This window comes from Bactrocera oleae, chromosome 4, assembly GCF_042242935.1.
Source record: "Bactrocera oleae isolate idBacOlea1 chromosome 4, idBacOlea1, whole genome shotgun sequence".
In the NCBI taxonomy this organism is placed as follows: domain Eukaryota; kingdom Metazoa; phylum Arthropoda; class Insecta; order Diptera; family Tephritidae; genus Bactrocera; species Bactrocera oleae.
This window is the reverse complement of record NC_091538.1, coordinates 73,625,287-73,648,027: the sequence shown is the minus strand read 5'-3', so window position 1 is coordinate 73,648,027 and position 22,741 is coordinate 73,625,287. Positions and strand designations below refer to the sequence as shown.

Here is a 22,741-nt window from a genome sequence, read left to right as displayed (position 1 = left end):
CATTGATTTTTGAAATCTTGTGCAATACGAACAGTTAGGAAAAAACTAAATTAAGTCACATAAAAGTTATAACATCGCTATTATCTAAGGCTACTTGTTAATTGTTGTCAGTTCACCTGCCCGGGTCACTTAAATAGGATTTTGATCTACGTATGGCTACTAATGTCAGTATATTTAGTATTTCAGTCAACGCCGATAATAACGCTGGGTTCACATATTTAAGCACGACTGTTAAAAGTAATCCGCACCATTGAAATGGAAAACAATTTTAAGGCTACAGGTGTTGAGCACAATTAAAGATATCCATTTAAACATATTATTACATATTAAAATATATTTTACAACGAAAGCATTATGAAACAAAGTATATATTATTTGAAAAGTAGGTTAAAATATGTATTTGAACAATAATGTTTTTTTAAGACACGTTCGTAAAGTTGTAGCAGATAGCCATGCATAATGTCGATGGCCTGCCCCGTCGACCACCCTTCAATAGTTTAACAAAACTGGTGTTTTGAAATTTTTACATACATACCTCCAATCAGTGACCGCCTCAGGGTCATTCCTCACATTCCACTTGTATGATGCCACAAAATGATACTGTTCTAATGATGTAAAAGATAAAACCAACCAAAATTTAAATTTCGACTTCACCGCGCATGCGTATGAACTATGCGTTTGTTGTGTTTATTTTGGATTTAATCGTATTTTGTATTTAATTTAAATATTAAGGTTATTATATAATTATACATATAGTTTAAACCGATTACAATATTTAAATTTTTTATTTATTTTTTTGTTATTATTTCCTTTCAACTGTGCCGTGTGTGTGTGTGTGTGTGGCCCCTTCTCCACTGCTGTGAATTACTTATTAAACACTCTCTTTGCTTCGTAATAGCATTATACACCCATGTATTATTTTTTTCAGTTTTATAATTTATTCGTGTGTATGAGAGTGAATTACAGATGTACGAGTATGAATGTGGGTTTGTGGGATAATGGTTTTTGGACATACGTTTTTGTTTTTGTATCTTAGTAAAATACAATTTGAATAAGTGAATCGATCTTAAAGAGGGAACTTCGCTAAAATGAAGGAGTGGAACATACAAAATTTTAATCCTCGATATTATGCGTTTATCTTCTATTTATACTAATATAATTGTACATAAGCATAAATACATACATATGTGTAAAAAATAATAGGATAGTCAGACAGACAATATGAAAAATTAATGTGTATTGTATGTGGTTGTAGACACGCGGTAGCAAGACATCGGGAACAGATTTTTAGAGCTGATTGGATGATGTTAATTAATCGGAATCGAGTTTCATATACTACAATCGTATATAGATATATATACGTTGATGTGAATTTACGCTTTCCTCTTTACGTTCAATTTTGCCCGGTCCAATAAGAGGGCGAGTAGCCTTGCTTAGCAGCCGATTTCGATTGGCTGCTTGTCTGCTGCCGTTGGCCCGTGCTATTCGAATCCTGAAAACACACAATCAAACAAAAATATAAGTTTTAGATATATGAGCAAAAACACTGCACATGTATTATTGCAAGGCTCTAATGAATTTATTGTATGCATTTTGTTAGTATATTTCTTACAGTAATATTTATATATAATTATATATATACAAGTATATATATATATATGTATATATATATATATAGTTTTTTTTTTTGTAAATTCCAACATAGTATTACTAATACAAAAGGAGGTGAGGTATTTTTCATTCAAAATTCAGCAGGCATTTTTTAACAATAATCAATTTATTTTGTCAATTTCGTCCTTAAAACTATTTCATATCTTCGATTTGTGATACCTCTGCGTGAAGATTGCACAATATTATTGTAGTGGAACAATATTGGATATACCACAATTATTTTTATTCAACTTTGCCAGTTAACATTAAATTAATTGCCAGTAAGTAGTCGGATGGATTAGCAAATTTTTTTTTATAACAGCGTAAAATTATAATACATAACAAATTTTAAAAAATTGGTACAGGAAAATTATTTATTATTATAATAATTTAACTGATATACTAGAAACTTACCCGGCGGGATGAATTATGAATCCTGCCGTCCATCTAACGTTGTCCATAAAAAAACCAAAAGAAATAATAAAATAATAAAAAAGTTTTCCATGCAATTCTTTTTTTTTTTTGTTTTTTTAATTACTGTACTTAAAGGAAACAGTGAGCGTGAATAAATTGGTGTCCTGTTTATAATATGGTACTTCTGAATTGACTTCAGTAATTGCCGTTGTATGATGATAACAAGGAAATATTTGCACATTATGTAATAATAAATTTAGTTAAATGTGGTTAGAAACCGAATTCGTTTTTGAGGAATGCAGTCTAAAAATTTCTAACATTTACTGGATTGAATCAACAGGAGTTTGGAAACGAATTAATCACATCTTTAAGTAGCCAACAAGCACTGAGAGAAGAATTTATACGTAAATTAAAATTTGCAATGATAATTTTACTATAAAAATAAATTCGAATGTTTGCATGTTAGTTATATTCCAATATTATACAAAAATCTTCATATTTTAATGATTTTCACCGGGCAAAGTTAAATTAAAAATATATAAATTACAAAATAAAAATTCCACTTTAATGAAGTGTCATATAAATACAGTGTACAGATGTAATTTAGAATATGTAAATATATGTGTATACTTATCGGAAAATGAATTAAGCGAACATTTACTATAACGTAAGTATTACTAATGGCATAAATAAATTTCACTTCAAATGTTTATATTTTTTAAATATCCCATTAAAACCTTACTAAGCTTAGCTCTACAGGTAATTTCGGAGCCCCAAGTGTATGTGTATATTAATATAAAAAGTATTATCCAAAAATTTCAATCGCAATATGGAGGCACACATTATGTTTGTGATGAAGTGTTTAAATGAGTTTAGCTACTGGAAACCAGAAAAAACTCATTTCTCCACAAACGTATAGGGTATTGCAACCTACTGATGGAGGGGGTTAGATTGTCAAAAAAGAACAATTCGAATCAGTTGCAGTAACGTAGAACCAAATGTTAAATGAATTAATGTAGAGTGTCTTAATACACATTAAACCTTTGTATCAAATGAAGCTTTTAACAGGAAATATAAGATAACGCTAATATGGAATAAAACAAGAATGACATATTCTTAAAACCTCTGATGCAAATCTAATGAAAATTAGACGGTTCAGTGTAGAGATTCGAACAATATTTGTATATTTGGATTCATTAAATCCGCTGTTTCAATAAAAAAAACCATATTATTTATCATAATCAAACGATTTTACTATTTTCTTTTGGACTTTTTTTATTCTTTCATTCCATCAATTTTCTTTAACGTCACCGTTATCGAAGATATTGACAAATTTTCTTAATCTTTTATATTATTCAGTTTTGAATATTGGTAAAAATATTAATGTTAAATCTTTATCACAGTAGTTCAGTTTTCGATTTGGGTTAAGTGCTCCGTTTATTAGCAGGTAAAAGCTTGTTTTCTGGTTCAAACGCAATCCAAGTGTAATGGATTCAGTAAATTGCATTCAACAAAGTTAACTATAAATTTGAAGCTATTGGAAATATATAATATAATTTATCGACTTTTAAGTGTTATTTGTACTTACAAACATAAAACGGTACAATTTTCGATTCGATTTAAAAACAAAAATTTATCATTGTTAACTCCTTTATTTTTATACAAGTTAAAAAGTACAAAAACAACGATTGTAGGATCCTTCAGAAAGCCTTGCGAAATTATGCGAATAAATTGTATAGTGGCTTATGACAGGAGAAGACTAATTTAAATTCTTAATTTTGTTGGAAAAAATGTATGGTGACTTTTTTATAATAGAACATATTGGGATAATTAATAAATAAGGGTGTAATTATTTTGTTATCAGTTGGAAGTTATACATAAATAACTATGTTTCTTAGAATAATAGGGGTAAACAATGTTTACAAAAGTATATTGATTATTACATTACCTGGTGGATTGGTTGATGAATCATATTGTGATGACCAGCAGTCGGCATTGGCAAATACATGCCGTAGGGCTGAGCTGAATTTCCACCAGCTGTCTGCGTATTCGGCATATTGAATGGTGGCGGAGTGCCCGAATGGAAATTTTGTTTCTCATATGACTGTTAAATTATAAACATATAAATACTATTTGAACATTTTGTAAACTTTGAACGAACAAACTTACATTGACTTTATTCAGCGCAACATGTCCCTTACTGTACATTGACGATGTTATGTCCGAGCTTGTTCCGGTTTGCGGAGGGTTCGCCACATTTTGTGATTTCGTTTGTTGATTTACGCTTGACGGATAAGCGCCCTTTGTGTAATCCTGTGAAGCTTGCGACAATGCGTCGTAACTTGTCGAACCGTAGCCAGTGCTGTAAGAAGGCTTTGGAAATTGGCCACCAGACGCTGTATTAGCAGCAGGAATTTGCTGCTGCCATTAAGATACGAAATCAATGATAAAATTACATGCCGCGATTCATACAGTTTTCCATACATACCGGATAGATTGCTGGTGTGCCATACTGAAAACTGCCCGGCATAACATTTCCACTATAGAAGTAGTAAGGAACATTCAGCATGGGACCGCCCGAGCCTGCTTGCTGTGACATTGTACTTGATACCTATGAGTTACGTGTGAGGAAAAATTGTACAGATTCGTAAAATATATTGAGTGCCACATATTCTTACATTGCTAACTGGGCTAGAATTATTGTCCGTTCTTGTGAAACGTGCATCAGTCATGGTAGAATATGCTACGGAGCCCAAATTATCTCGGCCTGTGCCCAAACTAGTCGGAGTGTAGTTGAGATCGTAATAACCTTGCTGAAAATCAAATGTAAAATATATAAATTTCAATGCATTTATATTGGTACCATAATCATAGAATATGCGATATACGAAAACGCAAACATGATGAATGAAACGAGGCACCGCATGTAGCTATAAAAATGAACATATAAAAATGTGGTGAATTTAAAGATAACCTAACGGTTCCCTTCGATATCTCTTAACTTTAATATATATTGTAAAAAAAAATATTTATTTATTTAAATGTATAAAAGTCAAGCGTCGAAAGATGAACGACTATGAGCTGGGATATCGTAGGTCGTTATGGCCCATCAAACGAATTATAAATACATTAATGCAAGCAAACGGATGCTGCTAACTATCAAATTTACATTGTACGCCGCCGCTTCGTTTCATTTCATGTTCTTTATTTACAAAAGAAAGTGCGATGCAATAAAGGCAAAATATTACAAATAAGCATTGGGATGGAGTATTAGTTTCACTTAAATCATATGGGAAAAGGAAAACTGAAAAATAAATTGAACAGCAAAAATGTACAATAAATAGAAGTCAGCTTTCACCCAGAATTTATGTTATATAAGATTGTTACAAAAAACTTTATATCCGATCACATTAACGACATGAGCAAACCATGCAAGCCATAATTTTGTTTTGAACGCATTTATGAGGTTATACCAATTAGATTTTTAAACCATTTCAATACCAGATTTGATGAATTAAATAGCCAATTGTAAAATAGATTAGCATAGAGGATGAAAAGTAGTTTTTAATCAACATTCATTAGACTTAAATATAAGTGAGTAACTTTGTGAATATCCATGTTTTTTAATTTTTAGTTTCACAAAAGGAAAATGAAGAAGTTATTTTGAGGAGGTGCAAAAGGTGGTAAATAATTTTCATGTAAATTGGACCACAATTAAAGTTCTTGGAAGAATATATATTTTAACCAAAATTATTAATGATTGAACACCTATAGAATTATTATCTTAAATGAAATTTTATGGATGTTTGTGAAATTTTCATTGGATTGATTGATTTTTCTAAGTTTTGCATTTTCTCCATATGTGAACTCACCACGTGTGGCACTCTCTGTTGCATCATTTGTATATCCTCGTAAGAATAAACTGGTTGCTGATAGAATGGCAATCCAGTCTGAATATATTGACTAACCATTTGGATGTTGGGCACCATTCCGCTAGCGCTTGTCTTATTTGAAGACGATGATACTGCCGCGGCCGCAGCTGCTGCGGCAACCACAGATGCAGGGTTGCTGCTGCTGCTACTACTACCAACTCCACTGCCACCGGAACCGCCACTACCACCACCACCAGCACCGCTGCCACCGCCGCTAACAGTACTACTACTATTCGTATTCACATTACTGTTGCTAGCACTGCTTACACTATTACTTGCCGCCACGCCCGAGCTGTTACTATTCACATTCGAGCTGTTGGCTGTAAGAATAAAAAAAATTTAAAAAAATAATTCATATTACTATAAATATAATAGTGTGGTTATTTAACAATGCCTACAGTTAACCGACGAAGTCGCATTAGCCGACGAATTAGCAGACACTGTCGAGTTGCCAGTTGATCCACTATTGCTTGCCACATTACTAGATGAGACACTAAAATGAACAATGAAAATATATGTAAACCACGGATATATATGTAAATACATGTTTCTTTTATGATTATATAACAACGTTTGATCACGTATCAATAATGTTTAATTATTAAAAATACTTGAAAATTATTTATATTAGTTTAAAATGCGGCAATCAGTCAATCAAACAAGTAATTTAACTCATTACTTACCTCTCGTAATGCGAACCACTAGACGCTGTTGCTGCATCCTTCAATTTCGCACTTGTACTAAAGTTAGTGTATTGAGAGGACGAAGTGTTTGTACTACCGGCAAACCTGTACAATAATAAAACGGTAACAAAACAATAACAATATCTGTTAATTGCCAACATTTTTCCTACAACGTTAACATTTAAGTGCATAATAGAAATAATTATTTACTTGTAACCTCAGTGAATGGTCTGAACCATAAATAATTTGTGATAATTAATTCAAAGGAGAAAGCGTAACATTTGCCTAGATTATATGGTAAGGACAAATATCACTAGTAAGACGCTTTTAGGATATCAAAAATTCTGAAAATTTTGTTGTTACAACGAAATCAGCGATGTTAACTGTCCTATGAAAAACCAGCCAATATATATTTCATAATACTTTAATAACCTTTACCATTCAAAAACATTAATCTAATTTGCAGGTTATGCTCTGAATAGGGTTTATTAAGTTGACCACAAAGTTTGTAACATTCAGAAGGAAAAGTCGGAGACCCTATAAACAGTATATATAAATAATTAGCATCACGTGCTGAGTCGATTAAGCCATGTCTGTCCGTTTATCTATATATACTGTATATACACGAACTAGTCTCTCGGTTATGAGATATTTATAAACATGTATGTATATATATGCTATAGTTGTGGGATATCGGTCCCATTTTAAATATGTTAGATAATTTCACGAGTTTAAGGCCGTCTCCGAGTTGCTGATTGATTTTATTAGGATTTTAATTGCAGAAAAATATTCGAAGAAGTTACTTGAACTGTGGAGGTGCGACTGCAATAAGTAGTTCAAATAAGTCTGTATTGAATTTGAGAGCAGAACACGATTTTACATCATTAGTAAATTGCTGATCCCACCACAAAGAAGCCCATAGCCTTTTGGAATAATAATAAGGTTTATACTTTTTCTATGTTTAAATATATCCTACATTTTTAAATGATAATCTCCTATACAAAGTAACTTACTAAATACATGTTAATTTGCAGCAACTATAAAAAGGATTAGTTTTGTTAACGCATAAAATACTTTAAAAAAAAATTATATACTTTTGTAATATTTGCATCACAAATGCAAATGTATCATTCAAAATTTACTTACCCTGAGCTATTTGAGAGACCAGTTCCACCGTACACACTTTGGCTGGACTGGTACGCGCTTTGCTGTGTTGGGTAGCCGGTTGACAAATATCCAGTATTTGCATTGCTACAGCGTAAGATTAAGGTTGTCAACAAAAATTGTAAGCATTAAAGCCATAGGCAGAGGGTTGGCGGGCGGGAAGAAAGTGAGAATTTGATTTGGGAAAATTGTTAAAGCAATCAATTTTATATTATAAAACGAAATTCAAAATGCAATCATACGTACGTATACAAACGCAACGAAATTATATACAAACTAATACAAAATCAATTCAATAACGCAAATATTAATACTAAACAAGGGTCAGTATAATTATGTATATAGGTTGTAAAGATACAATTAAAATATCGGTTTTTTTTGCTTACTTTGCATTACTATTGCCGCCGCTGCCACCAACTGCGGGAATGTTTTGTGCTGCATTTCCACTACTACCAACGTTTACACCGCCCCCCGCTACGGAATTCGATGCCGTCTGCGCACTCACTGCCGCTTGTTGCTGATAGGAATTCATCGAAGTTTGCTGATACGAACCGTACGATTGTGGTTGGTATGTATTTGCAACAGAGGACTGAACGAAAGGGTAAACAAATTAGCAAATAATTCCATCGTTAAAATTATATATAGGATATTTAATTTATAAATTCAGTGTAATATTTGCATTAATTACCTGTACATTTGCATAGCTACTGCTATTGTACACTTGCCCGGCAGCAGATGGCTGATAAGCATTTGCAGTCTTGTTAGCTACAGATACACTAGTTTGGTAAGCGCTCGTTGGATAGCCACTAGTTGAGTTCGTAGCACTCTGTGACTGACCGTATGGGTCGCTTTTACTCAAATCTAATGTGTGATTTGTAGTGCCGCCAACAGAGGAGGCACCACCACCTACCCCAACTCCATTTCCACCGCTAACAACCTGTTGTTGTTGTTGTTGCACAGCTGCTGTGCCACGTTGCGAGTAGCCAGTTGATAATGCATCACCCTGTGTTTATTTATTTTATTAGAGCCGTTATTACAAAGTTAAAACAAAAAACATTCTTACAAGTTGTGTACTCTGTAACCCTGCCGACAATGAACTTTGTTGTTGTTGCACATTGTTCTTGTTTTGATAATCAGTTGACACATCCTGTTGCGATTGCACCAATTGCTGTTGTGATTGTGTCTGTTGTTGCTGTTGATTATCAATCGTCACTGCCGCACCAAACTTCTCTGGCAAAGTGTCGAAAGAATCTTCTGTTCCGAAGTCAAGGCCTCCAAATTGAACATCCAGGTAGCCGATATTGTTCAACGTATCTCCTGGCATTTCTACAGCGGTCGAGGGTATCTAAGATATTGATATAATGAATGTCTTCTCCCATACCATGAAAAATCATAAATATATTAACTCACTTTTGAAGGCGGTGGTAATTTGGCACGTGCTCTTCGCACTTGTGGCTGTTGTACGCCACCCGAGAGTTGTGTTTGATCAGCGCCAGATACGCCCAGGCCACTCGTTGCCGCTGGGGTAGTTACAGCAGCTGAGCCAAATACGTTTGCGTATGATGTCGGGTACTGCACGGCGGCGGCATTTTGTGCATACGACGATGGTAACTGCTGTTGTTGTAATGGTTGTTGCACACCTGCGGCTGCAGTGTTCTGCGATGTCAAAGAATTGAAATACTGAGATTGCTCTACGGAAAGCGTTGCCGATGTTTTAATTTGCCCTTGCGGTTGTTGTTGCTGCTGTTGCTGCTGCACTTGCTGCACCAAATTTGCAGCCGCTGTAGCAGCATTCGAAAACGTATCCACTGCACTACCATACGGAGTGTTACTAAGAGCCGTTGCCGTCAAATTACTTGAACCAGCTAGCACTGGCGGTTGTTGCTGCTGCTGCGAAGTCAGTGACTGTGATTGTGAAAGCTGTGTATTGGTCACTGCTGCACTATACTGCATCATGGGAGTTGTAGACGTCGACGCCGACTGCACAACTGAACTAACAGTTGAGTTTTCGTCATTTATGCTAGTATTACCACAAGACGGACTTGCTCCTGCAATACCCACTGAGTTGCCAACAAGCGTATTCATATGAGATCCTTGCTGTTGTGGGGAGGTTGGAGTACCAACCAAACCTGAACTGCCCAAATGATGTTCCAATCCAGGAGGTGCCGATATCTCACTTGTACCACCACTTACCACGCCACTCATACTACTAACGCCACCACTTACCACACTTGCTGCCGTCTGATTTGGCAAATTGCTTGTGGTAAATACTTTACTGTCTTTAAGCGAGCCCACATATTCTTCATTATCCCAGTCACCCCAAGCATCATCTTGCATTTGTTGCTGCTGTTTCTCAGCATTCTGAGCAATAGTATTGTCCCATAACTCCACCTCATGGTGATCTTCATTGGTGGCAGACCGAGAATTAAATCCACGTTCACCTCGACCACCAGTACCGCGGCCACCAGCACCAAATCGACCGCCACCACGACCTCCACGACCAGCATAACCAACACCACGGCCACCACCACTCCTAACTCCACCGCCACCTCCCCCACCTTCTCTACGACGATAGTTGTCATTGCGATCATCGCCGCCACGTGAATCACGTAAATTACGTTCATTTTCACGAGCTTCTCTGCCACGCCCTATACATTGTTTAATAATTATTAAAGTACAATGTGATACACATGTATAAATTAAATTATGCTTACAGCCACGGCTATCGGTGCCGCCGCGTCCGCCACGATTACTACTCCGATTACGTGATTTCTCACGTCTGTCAGTGTTTGCATTGCTATCAGTCCATTCTCCATCACCACCAGCACTTTCTTGTCCGGCACTTGCAGCTTTGTTCTTTTTCTTCTTTGAAGATGTCTCAAATGCTCCCTATATATACAATAAAATCTAATATCAGTGACTGAATATAATTATTAATACATTTAAATAATTAACTAACCACTGGAAGGGTCTCCAATAGATACACAACAGCACGTTCCATATCGTTATCGCATTCATATAATGCGCAACATACTTCCTCTTCAGAACGTTGAGTCATTTCAATAAGTGTGGCGACTTTTTCCCGCATTTGCGGATCTTCTGATGTGTTACTATTGGTGATTTGGGCGATGCGTAACTGTTCAGCAGTTGGCTGCAAAATTAATTTAAAGTGAAGTGTAGTTATTAAAATCAATTAGTTGTAACTTCATCACTATTTTACATTTGGTAATACTTAATTGTAGCTTACCTTTGGATGCGATTTTTCTTTTTCTGTCTTTGAGACATCTGTTTTCTTAGTTGATGTCTGTAAAGCAGAATCACCACCTCCGCCACCTCCACTGCCAGAATTTGATTTTTTTTGGTTGCGACCCCCGCCGCTATTTCGATTTTGTGTGCTCATATTTATATGTACACTGTATTTACAAGTAAGCTTTAGGAACGAAACGTGAATAGACAAAGAAAATATTATTTGTTAAATAAATTCTCGATTATTGTATAAATTATCTACAACTAATCATTAATATATCTGGATCATAAAATTGTATGTTGGTTTTAAAGAAGATATAGCGTTTTGTTACCAACTAGGAGAGACCTTTCGATGCAAAACTAATAGGAGTATGTGAGGGATGTATAGAAGTCAAAGAGAGAAATTAATTAGATTACTCGAAACAAGTGATTCTTATAGTAAAATTGAACATTTCCTGCAATAAAATATACAACTAAAACAATTTTATTATGAAAAATATACATTGTTTTTTATCCGCAGAAACATTAAAATGTAATAAATTAAAAATTAATGCAGCTAATTGTTAAACAGATTGATAAAAAAAATATTTTTGTTATTAGTTTTGTTTCAACGCAATTCAATGAATGGTGGGCTCCGCCGGTACCATTTCCTAAATTTTAACAGACACACATTCATCATTACACGCCGGTAACAAATTCATTACTCGCAACCTGCCACATTACAATAAGTACCAAATATAATCCTAGATAGGCCAGAGGAAAATTTTTTTGTACTCATATTTATGCTACTTGCCATTCGGTATTGACAGTTGCACTTCACCACAAAATGTTTAAATATTCTAAATTTTACTTCACGAGACTTTCACGCCAGACACTTTTCTTTCTTTAGCTATTATCCTTTTCTTAAGGACGCAAATATATATTTTTAACTCAACAAATAGTAATCCTAGACATAATTAATTATCGCAAACACTATATGTTAATTTAAAATTCCTATTTTAGTTCGAAAGTTACCTTTTATTAAGCGAAAAACAGAATAATTGCATACACAAAAAATTGATTTATAAATTTTTGCTCGACACGTTGTTGCCAGCCTACTCAATAATTACTTAGAATACAATATTTGTATTAGGCTTTATATATAACCTTTTCTTTATAAAAAACCAAAAATATATAACTGATGTTTCTACGAAAAAAAACTTATCAATTACATCTGTAACCAATAAAAAAAAAAAAAAATTAAGAAAAACCATTTATGATGTATTGTAACGAAAAATTGATTTATAAACATAGTTGGCAATAATGATCACTTCGGCTATTCATTCCCCCAAATTCCTGTTCGGCTTTAATACGAATCAACCATGATACTCGTCATCCCGTTTATATTTCTACGTTTTTCTTTTTCTAACCTATCGTTTTTAGTTTCCTAATCTCTTATTCAGTATCAAATGAAGCCGGATTTTGTATGGCGTGTAAACAGAGGTGTAACTTAACATTGACAAGAAATTACATATATTAATTCTATTTCAAATTGATCCTTGGCATTAAATTGCTTTATTGATTATTTTTCTCATCAAAAATCAATTACAACTTTTACGTATGCATAGCTATAGCGAAAAAAAAAAAAATCAGAAATCCACCACTCAACCGGTAACCCTCACAACATAGCCGCCCTCAAATTCGTAAGTGAACGAAATAGCACATTTACACGTACTTACTAAAGTTATGGTAGGAAAAGAGAGCACCAGCTGAAATACTTTTCGATGCGTTTTGTCCTAAAAGTAGACGACAAAAGCAAATAACCCGAGTGGAAACATTCATATTGAATTTAACGAGAACAAAATGGAGTATACATGAGATATTTTTTAACAATCATCTAACGATTCCTACAATATTTTACACTTGCTCAATTTTATTGTTATTATTTAAAAGCAATTACTTTCAAATGTCAATAATAATGTAACTAATATATATATTTAAATATGCACTATGGTCCATGTGGAGGAAATCTCATGCGACAGGACGCCATTTCAATGGTATTGCACAAGCACACATTTCTCTTTCGCACCAATATTTCGACCATTAGTATACGATGAATAAGCATTTCAATTGTAGCATTCAACCCCAAAAATAAAATATTGGATCTTGGTACGATAGTCACACACTAAAAACCATTTAAACTCTACACATCAATCATGTAATTATTCAAAATTTAAAATGTTTAACTTAACACACATTTGGTTCACTAATTTAGGTAATTTAACACCAGTATTTTACAAATAAATTGCTGAAAAACGCTTAGCAAAAACACCGTACCTGCTATTGTGCCGTCTTCTTCTAAAGAAAATCTGTGTTGCCACTCTTCTTTAATATTACTGAAATATGAACCACAGTTGATATACAAAAACAGTGGACAGTAAATAAAAGAAAACGGAGCACTAACAGACCGACGTGATTACAACGGAAACTACATAATTCACATAAGTTTAATTATTTAGTAGAATACGCATATATTTCTGAGATGAGCTCCATAGCAATCAACGTTTAGAAATATGAACTTAAATTCGAATATGCATAAAAAATCAATTTTTCGACCTCTCTTTGTTTTACAGTACATAGTTGGAAATCGAAACCAAAAAAGTATAGTACATGTATATGTTAGAGCGAATCCTTTCCGTGCTTCTCTGATATTTCATATATCGTTATGTTACTTTAATCTTAACAGTTTAGATAAACTAGCAATGCCAACATAGTACTAATATGTATTGTAGAAAAAAGTAATAAAAATAGCGGCAGCTAATCGTCAATGCCTAAAATTCTGAGAGTAGCCCAACTTTTTGCTTCGTTTTGCTTTGCTTCGCTTTTATGAGAATGTAATCTATCAACGCATTCAAATGCTTACTATGGAGTCGCTCGAGTTATACGCGAATGAATTTCTACCATTACACCAATGCATTCGCTAGTTATATATATTCAGCCAAAAGCAAATTGTTGTAAAAATATGTTTGTTTGATGTCAATCCACAATTAAGGTCATTCATTCATATACTACGTTTTACGAAAAGTGTTCACTTTCTAGAGGTAAATATTTTCATAGACTAAACGCAGAGAACGTATATCATACGTATTTTACGTTCTCTGCTAAACGTTTTCTTAATCACGTTGGCTCAGAAAACATATTAAATGGCTACACTGTTGCATACAGCTGATCAGTTGTCAAAATATTCTTATATTCGATTACATTAATCGCCCGTGTTTTCGTAACATTCATCTTAATCTAGTTTACAAGTTTAAATATAACTTTATTGTATATTAATTGTAAGAACTGAAAACTAAAAAGATGTCATTATGTCCATCAAGTGGTATAGGGCGCTACTATAAACATTCTGCCAAAATTATCCGCTTTGTCCGATTGGGTTGCACAAATCGTCCTTTCTACCATGTTGTCGTTATGGAGGTATGTAACGCTCAAAATACTTTTTTGGATTTTATTAAAGTGTGTCATTTTTTGTAGCGTCGAAAAAATCAACACCAGCCAGTAATAGAACAAGTTGGTACTTATGATCCAATGCCAAATCAGACAAATGAACGTTTAGTTTCGTTTAATTTTGAACGTATCCGCTATTGGTTGGGTCGAGGTGCTCACCTGTCCACACCAACAGCAGAACTATTGGGTATTGCTGGCTTTTTGCCCATTCATCCGCGCACTTATATGACCGCCTGGCGAAACAGGCAAAAAGTCGCCGCAGATGGAATAAATGAAGTAAAGGATTCTGTTGAAGCGTAAAAAATATTATTTATTCGTCATGTCCGATAAAATAAAAAAAATGCTAAAATGTATAAAAAAAATGTTTTAATGGATAGAAATTTACAACTAAAAATAAATTAATACAGTATCATATACATAACAGTTCCAATTAGGTCCAAAGAGTTGAGGTGCACGTAACAAAACCTATTACCCACCGATCCTGTTTGATCGCCAAAAAAAAAACACTTCAACAACATAACAACATGACACGTACTCCTGGAGGAATGTATTAGAAACAAACGAAGTGTTCTCCAAACATGTGTTTTATTAAAACTATACATCTATTTACCCTAAACACAAAACAGTTTTATATTATTTTTCAAGCAAAAAGCCACCAAATATTTACTCTGTTTAATTTAATTTCTTACAATCAAAATTTTAATTCAAATACAATAAAATTTTAGAAGCAACGAATAGTGGTGATAATCTGCAGCTTAGGTGCAAAATAGCAGTGCGCACACTTCTTTAATTGCGTACGTATTTTTTAGACAGTAAGATATTTGACTTAAAATACACGATATACATGGGTTTTTCGGTGTATACGTAGCTCTTGTAATCGTGATCGTCTAAAAATTATATACTAAACATTTTATTGATGATTTAATATAATTAAAAGATATGGGCTCAGAAACCACCCGCCATGCCATAAGAGAAATGTTGCCATCGGAAATATATTTTACAGGTCTTTGTTCTTTGTGGTTTCTGTCTCTATTTCATACGTTTTTCTGTTGTGTCCCTCTTCAAGCTCTCGTTCACTTTCCATTCTTACTTGTGTTTACTTTTTTTAGGATATGCAAGCAATAACCTCAAGTAAAAACTAATGCTGCAAATTGCCTACAACAATTTAATCTTGTTTGGTGATACTATGAATAGAGTCCTTTGCTTTTGTAGCCACTTTATCAATAAATTCATCAGCAGCTGGAAAATGAAAGATATTTTTATTCTTATAAATTAATTAACATAAATATTACTTGTACCGTAGAAAAAATATAAACTGAAAATTTACTTTTTAGTCATACAGGTGATTTACATTATAGTTTACTTGTAATGTTTCCTCTAAATAATGATGTCGTGCAAGCTAACATTAAAATGTATTCACTCTTAAAATAAAATAATTGATATATAAATATTTTAAAATTTTACTAGGCATACAAAAATTAAATATCGTGCAATAAAGAAATTCGTTCAAAACTAAAGAAAACATTCTAATGATTCATGTCAAGGCAGGCCAGTTGCTACGCCTTATAGGTACTCAAAAATTAATAACAGAATAATAATAAAAAAAGTGAAAGAGTGAAGTTGGGAGTAATCGAACTTTTTATACTTTTCAAATTCGCAAGGATCAATATCATACATATTTCTACCGGTCAAACCCGCGTTACTTAGCGATTAAAATATGGTTAGATCTCCGAAATGACAGCACCTAGTCGAAAAAATCGGGAACCAGCTCTTATGGGACATGGGTCCGACTCCATCGAAACAGCACATTTCCATTAAGTAAAATCATTGTGATATAGTTTGAATGGTTTACAAGATATATACATTAAACCTATTAGGGGGCGGGGCCACGTAAATATTTTAAAGATTTTCAAACCACAGGTGCCCCTCCGTAATGCGATTTGTTGTACCAAATTACTGTTTTGTATCTTAATTTGTGGCTTAGTTATTACAATTTATAGATTTTCGATTATTGGCGTTTTGTGGGCCTGGCAGTGGTCCGATTACGCCTATCTACAATGCCGAATTTCTTAAGGTGCCAAGGAACATGAATATCTAATTTTTACCCAGGAAACAGCTTTGTACGAACGGACAGACAGTCAAGCGGATTTCAACTCGTCTCGTCATCCTGATCATTAATATATATACAACTCTATATCTATCTCGATTAGTTTTAGGTGTTACAAACTACCGTTAGGGGAACAAAACTATTATATTTTATAGCAACATGTTGCAAAAGTATAAAAATCTGTTGGAATTTATATCCGAAGTAAGCATGGTTGTCGCCCGACTTCACAATTTTCAATATGTAATGTAATAATTTGAAAGTAACCCCAGGTACCCCAGGGTGCATTGTTCACTTTTTCCAATTGGAATGCAATTCCACCGTAATACCTTGCTGTACAATTTAAAGCTTCCGATGTTTTTCCTTAGAAAGTTATCGTCTTTTTAGTTATTATGGGTAATTTCTATACGGTATTAAGGAATGCGAGAAATAAATAATCGCAAAAAGTTCGATTGATATAGCTTTAGTAGTTCGCGAAACCACGTTCACTCTTCCATAATTGTTAAGCCATATACGCAGTTCCCTACTGATAATTTTGATATACATAATCTATCTCTATTAATTTTAGGTGTTACAAATAATCGCGAGAGAAAGTAAAATTTACCTCGGTGGTGCTTCAGAAAATATGGACGTACGACGCTGTGATAGATGACGAAAGAACCATTCCTTTCGATAGGCAGCATACACCAAATTAAGAATGCGCACTAAAAAAAATACAAAACAAAAAAAAGATTAATAATAATAATTTATAATATACCAAAAATTCTTAAAAATAAAGTTACTCAATAAGCAATTGCGAAAGTAATAAAAGAAATTGTTAAAAAGACTCGTTGCATATATTTTCGATGCAAATGCAAAATCCGTATCCTGTTTCCATTTAAGTGAATTTTGAAAACTCTTCTTGTATAAACTTTTTTTGAAATTATTATTTTTGTAATGTAATCAATACATTTAAGACCGTTGACTTCGAGGGCTGATTTTTATCTTCAAAATAGTATCTCCCTCATAATAAATATAAAATATAAAATAAACTAATTTGTTATATTTACCAGAGAACGTATATCATAATACATATGTATAATACACGTTCTCTGTTTTTATTTTAACTTCAAATAGATTAGAAAATCAATTCTGCAATTTTAAGTAAGTTAACAATAGTTATTTTAGCATTCAAGTATTTGTAAAAAATATAACCATTACATATTGCAGTATATCAAAATCTAATATGTATATAAGCAATGCAATTATACGGGGCTGCAAGAAACATAAAACTTTTAACTGTTCTAGACTTGTGCAGGAATTTTAAGTGACATTAAATGCTAAGAAAGATGTTTCAAATAGCACAACGAAAGAACTTCGACAGAACTCTCGCGTCAAAAATTGGAAACAACCCACGATTATGAGCAAGAAAAATAATAAACCCGCCAACAAAGTGGAATCTTATCGTCCGATAACTCTCCTTTCCCCAGTAGTGAAGACACTTGAGGCCTTGTTATTCACCACCTTAGTCTAGCAGAACAACAGCATGGCTTCCGGAAAGTGCACAACACCACCACAGGCCTTAGCGTCATAAACGCCCAGATAGTTCATGGCCTAAAGCAGAAGCCACCCTGCGAGAGGACGATCCTCGTAGCGTTGGACTTGTCGAAAGCCTTCGACATAGTCAATCACACAACGCTACTTGAGGACAACGAACAATCTACGCTCCCTCCAGGGCTGAAGCGGTGGACCAAGAACTACCTGAGCGGTCGGCATTCATCCATACTGTTTCGAGGTCAAAACTCCAAACTGAGAAGAATTAAACAGGGGGTTCAGCAGGGTGGGGTCCTCTCCCCTTTACTGTTTCAACTTCTACATCTCGAAACACCCCCAACCACCAGAGGGAATTTCCGTGACCTCGTACGCTGATGACTGCACGATATTGTCGTCGGGCAATGGAATCGATGGCATGTGCTCAAAAGTAAACAGCTATCTCTCCGATCTTTCTTGCTTCTTCTCTGCAAAGAGTCTGACACTCTCCCCCACTAAATAGTAGTGCTACGCAGACGAAGAAGCTCCAGACCTGTCAGAACACTGCACTCCGGACTATCACGGGATGCCTCTTGATGTCCCCAATCGAACACCTACACAGTGAGGCCCGTATGCTTCCGATTAAGGAACATAAAGAGCTCCTCTCCAAGCAGTTTCTGTTGGGTTGTTTTCGTAGAAACCACCCCTGCAGTCGTCTGCTTGAAGCTGAGCCCCCTCCTAGGAACATCACGAGGTCTTTTCTTGATTACGTCGACGACATTACACAGTACGCCGACCGGATTTCGGACGCAACGAACTTCAGACAGGCACTGACCGCCATTCACAGTGGAACCATCAACACCTTCACCGACTCCCTCTCAGTGAATGGCGTACTACGAGTCAAACCACCACCCATAGCAGACGTAGAGCTTGAGTTGCCTCGCGAAACCAGAGTGACCCTCGGTGGTTGTAGCAGGTTAAACTCCTACTTATTCAGAATAGCCCCGACATACCAAACACATGTCCTGCGTGCAATGAGTCTCCGCATGACAATAACCACCTCTTTGCATGCCCAACGAACCCCACTTATCTAACACCCTTTTCCCTATGGTCCGAACCCGTCGAAACAGCTCGTTTCCTGGGCCTCCCGTTAGATGACCTTGACGACAACCAATCTGGAATTTATCACCCAAACGGGGATTAGGTAACCGTTACAACAACAACAACAAACAGCAAGAATAATATCGACATCGACAATGTATTTTGGGCCGCTACTATTTTAAAGATTTTAATGGAATATTCTATTTTATTGAAATCAAATATGTATATCTTAAATATGTAACTCACCTTAAGCAACCAGTAAAATGGTATTACAGAGGTAAGAAAACCGGAGAAGTATTCAATTAATGACAATATGGCATAAGTCACCCAGTAAATTAACCATCTAGTATCGTCCAATTTTGTACTCGACTCTATGGCATGTATGGAGATATAAGCAGGATAGGCAACGCCAATTGTATTGCACAGCAATTGAGCACCATAACCAAAAATCAAGTACAAGGCACAAAATGCAGCAGCGCCTGAAATATTTTTGTATAATGAACATTAGTAACTAACACTCTCTCACTCTGTATCTGCAAGCATATGTAAATAAAATAAACCTAATTTTTGCTTTTATTAACCAATTGTCATAGTTGTATGCCCGCGATATATTTGCAAGAGTTTTTCTTGTAACGGCTCGAACATTTTCCTCAGTGTTTGCTGACGGATAGCGACAAATTAATTTGATCAAGGGATTTTTGAGAATTGCGACAATATTATATTGGCACAGAATTCAGAACACGTCTAGTCTTTGTACTAAATTTTTTCTGTAGAATTTCATCCGTGAAGATGAAAGTTCAATGAGCTACAATATAAACGATCAGTTGTACTATTTCACCGCTAATTAAAATATCTTGTCTGCTTTGCCACGTAAATGCATAAATTAAATGTACCTTAACAGCCGCTTGTCAGTAAAGTGTAGTGTGCTATTGAGTTAATGAATTGAATACGCTTTTGTAAAGAGAGAGAACAAAGGTAATATTCACGTTACCTAGCCAATTGCTTTGTTCATGTTATTGATAGATGACAAAGAATTTAAATTAATAATATCTTTTTCGATTATACGAGTATATCCATCCGATCTACGTGTTTGCGATTTTATTCAATTATTGAAATTTATAGTTAATAGAGATATCAGGTTTATGTATCATCATTGTTAAACATTTACATATATACAATATAAATAAAAAAGACAATTTCGTGTACCATGCAATATTTATATACGAACCAGTTCCAAATGTAACAACGGGCTCGCTGAGAGCCTTTATATGCTTCTCACGTCTTCGCCAATTTATAAAATATTCCCAAATCCACATGTTGAATATCCTAATCTTAATGCAAAACTTTGATGCAGCTCTGCATTTATTTCGATATATACAAATAAGCTGGATTTAATCGAAAACAACAAATTGGTAATGATGAATACTTAATTTACTAAATAGAGCATTTTTTGTCACGAATTAATTTATTTTTAATGTAACCATAAACATTTTTATCACTGACGTCACCCAATTGTAGCGTGTTACCGATTCCATATGTACGTATCTGAATAAAGGTCACTGATACGAACATATAAATGCATGTAAATAAATATTTTACCTTATAATTAAAAATCTTTTAACAAGAAATAAGAGAATGGAGAAATGGGTAAACTATGACTAATTCCGTTTTAACCTGTAAAAGTCAAGTTTTCGATGTAAAAGAGATATGTGAACAAGATTGGAATAATTGGAATTCGTGATATCAAGCCCTTTATGTTTTATGTTGTAATTTCTATACGTCGTTTTAATATATACTTTCTATACAAAAAAGTATATTATATTTAAATAATAATAGTACTATTTTTAGAAATTCTTATACTGCCTACGTTGACAATATGACGTATCATCGTGTTGTCAACCAAGAGGGAAAAACGAGTCACTATATCCTACTCACCCAAAAATAAATATAATCTTGGAACGTTTGTTTTTGTCTCAACAATTTCAAATGCTTGTGTCCAAGGTTTGCTCCGGTCGTTGAGTGCTTCTTCAACCGACTTTCGGTATTTTTCTGCTAATTCCTGAGCCTTCTGTGCCATCTTTAATTACGAAAAATTTTGTTGTTTTCAATTTTTAATATAGTTCTCGCAGTCGCTATTTTACTGCTTCTTATCTGCCAGGGAGTACGATGCTTCCAATTTTCCAAAATCTAACTTTTCTTCTTTTTTGACGTTTTGCTTTCGCACAGTCTCTATTGACGTGAGCAAATGAAATGCCAATAGTGATGTTGAAATTATTATAATTGGTCTGCTTGAAATTTAAATGGAATAACAATTTTGATAAAATGTTTTAATATTTGATATTGGAATTATGGCGAAAAAATTAATACTTTTGCAATATTTAATATACTTCGTAATTAGATTACTATTGAAAGAATTTATTAATGATTAAAATTCATTAGAATTATGTGAACCTGGCTTGAAAGTAAACATTTTCTACCTAATGACAAAAATGTATGCCAATTTTTAGTCCAGGGCGGGACATGAATACATCTCTCCCCTACAAGTAGTTGTTATACATTTCTTGATATTGTATGGCCTGCTATCATTCAAGCACCATGAGAATCGATTTTACATTATGTGATAAGATGTGTGATTTTATGTGATCTCAGATTTTTGATATTTTTAAGTTACGTAGCTTTAAATTTCGTGGGAACAAAAAACGGAAAAGAAAAATTTGCTGTATAACATTTAAATAATAATGAGAGGGTTAAAAAAAAACTAGCGATCCAAATAAGATTAGATCGCATAAATAAAAGCTCTGATACCGAACCGATACCGAAATATTTCTATTATTTTATTTTTTTCAGGTGTAGGATTGATAAGCAACGATTATGACAAAATTTAAGTACTGTGTATGAACACAGTCTAAATAATTGGAATGCTTTCTAAAATTATCTACATTTTTCACCATTATTAAATTAGTTCATTGGCATCAAAAGTTGGATTGGTAAAGACGTAAAGTTTTTTTTTTGTTCTGTATTCTTCAAATTTTTAGTTAATGCAAATTTGACTTATTGAGATTAAAGTACTCTTACCTCATACGACGAAAAGACATGCCTATCGTTTTGATATATATTCGCAATCATTCACAGCCAATAGTATATAACACAAGCAACTCTGAACTTTACAAATAGTTTCTAGAAGAAAACAAAAAGATTTTAAATCTATCTAAATTTTTATTTTTTTTATATACATATTATCATGCTATACATGCTCACAAATGTTTACATTCACATCATTTAACTTCCTCTTTGACGTTTCGAAGTGAAATTGTTCAATCAAGAAATGAATAAGGTTGTTCTTTTTTGTTGACATTCTGTATACATGAAGAGTTGTATTCTAATTATGCTGCAACTACATAAAATGCGTGGTATTATGCGTAAAGATGACTAAATATCACAAATTCGACCAC

General features: G+C 34.0%; 3 protein-coding genes and 1 long non-coding RNA gene across 17 annotated transcripts; 2 read left to right on the top strand and 2 right to left on the bottom strand.

Annotated features, from left to right (window-relative positions):
- Window positions 1-636: 636 nt before the first annotated feature.
- lig (ubiquitin-associated protein-like lingerer) lies at window positions 637-13,488 on the bottom strand. 9 transcript variants are annotated; one of them, XM_036367581.2, is made up of 18 exons: window positions 13,406-13,488; window positions 11,091-11,273; window positions 10,803-10,994; window positions 10,558-10,732; window positions 9,254-10,491; window positions 8,907-9,188; window positions 8,532-8,846; window positions 8,230-8,432; window positions 7,826-7,930; window positions 6,680-6,784; window positions 6,395-6,489; window positions 5,937-6,316; window positions 4,743-4,877; window positions 4,553-4,675; window positions 4,234-4,485; window positions 4,013-4,168; window positions 2,065-2,097; window positions 637-1,492 (listed from the first exon to the last, which is right to left on the bottom strand). In XM_036367581.2, the coding sequence occupies exons 2-18, from the start codon at window positions 11,241-11,243 to the stop codon at window positions 1,394-1,396; spliced, it is 4,041 nt and encodes a 1,346-aa protein (XP_036223474.1). In that variant the 5' UTR covers window positions 11,244-11,273; window positions 13,406-13,488; the 3' UTR covers window positions 637-1,393. The 9 variants fall into 9 exon arrangements, with proteins under 9 accessions (XP_036223474.1, XP_014100465.1, XP_014100530.1 ...); XM_014244990.3 differs by having other exon boundaries at window positions 13,325-13,412; XM_014245055.3 differs by lacking the exon at window positions 13,406-13,488 and adding an exon at window positions 12,104-12,223.
- Window positions 12,444-17,370, top strand: LOC138857113 (uncharacterized). Its single transcript, XR_011396085.1, has 2 exons — window positions 12,444-12,771; window positions 17,248-17,370. It is a non-coding gene; the product is annotated as an uncharacterized lncRNA (long non-coding RNA).
- On the top strand, window positions 14,305-14,937 carry mRpS16 (mitochondrial ribosomal protein S16). Its single transcript, XM_014245787.3, has 2 exons — window positions 14,305-14,545; window positions 14,603-14,937. The coding sequence occupies exons 1-2, from the start codon at window positions 14,429-14,431 to the stop codon at window positions 14,873-14,875; spliced, it is 390 nt and encodes a 129-aa protein (XP_014101262.1). The 5' UTR covers window positions 14,305-14,428; the 3' UTR covers window positions 14,876-14,937.
- ReepB (Receptor expression enhancing protein B) lies at window positions 15,142-22,643 on the bottom strand. Of its 6 annotated transcripts, XR_011396084.1 has the most exons (7): window positions 22,523-22,643; window positions 22,365-22,466; window positions 21,225-21,574; window positions 19,536-19,768; window positions 17,284-17,383; window positions 15,874-15,996; window positions 15,142-15,814 (listed from the first exon to the last, which is right to left on the bottom strand). XR_011396084.1 is itself a non-coding variant. In XM_014245576.3 (6 exons), exons 3-6 carry the CDS (start codon window positions 21,364-21,366, stop codon window positions 15,741-15,743), a joined length of 549 nt encoding a protein of 182 aa, XP_014101051.1. In that variant the 5' UTR covers window positions 21,367-21,574; window positions 22,365-22,466; window positions 22,523-22,643; the 3' UTR covers window positions 15,142-15,740. The 6 variants fall into 6 exon arrangements, 5 of the variants coding, with proteins under 5 accessions (XP_014101051.1, XP_069964788.1, XP_036223825.1 ...); XM_014245576.3 differs by lacking the exon at window positions 15,874-15,996; XM_070108687.1 differs by lacking the exons at window positions 15,874-15,996; window positions 22,523-22,643 and having other exon boundaries at window positions 22,365-22,481.
- Between the last annotated feature and the right edge of the window lie 98 nt (window positions 22,644-22,741).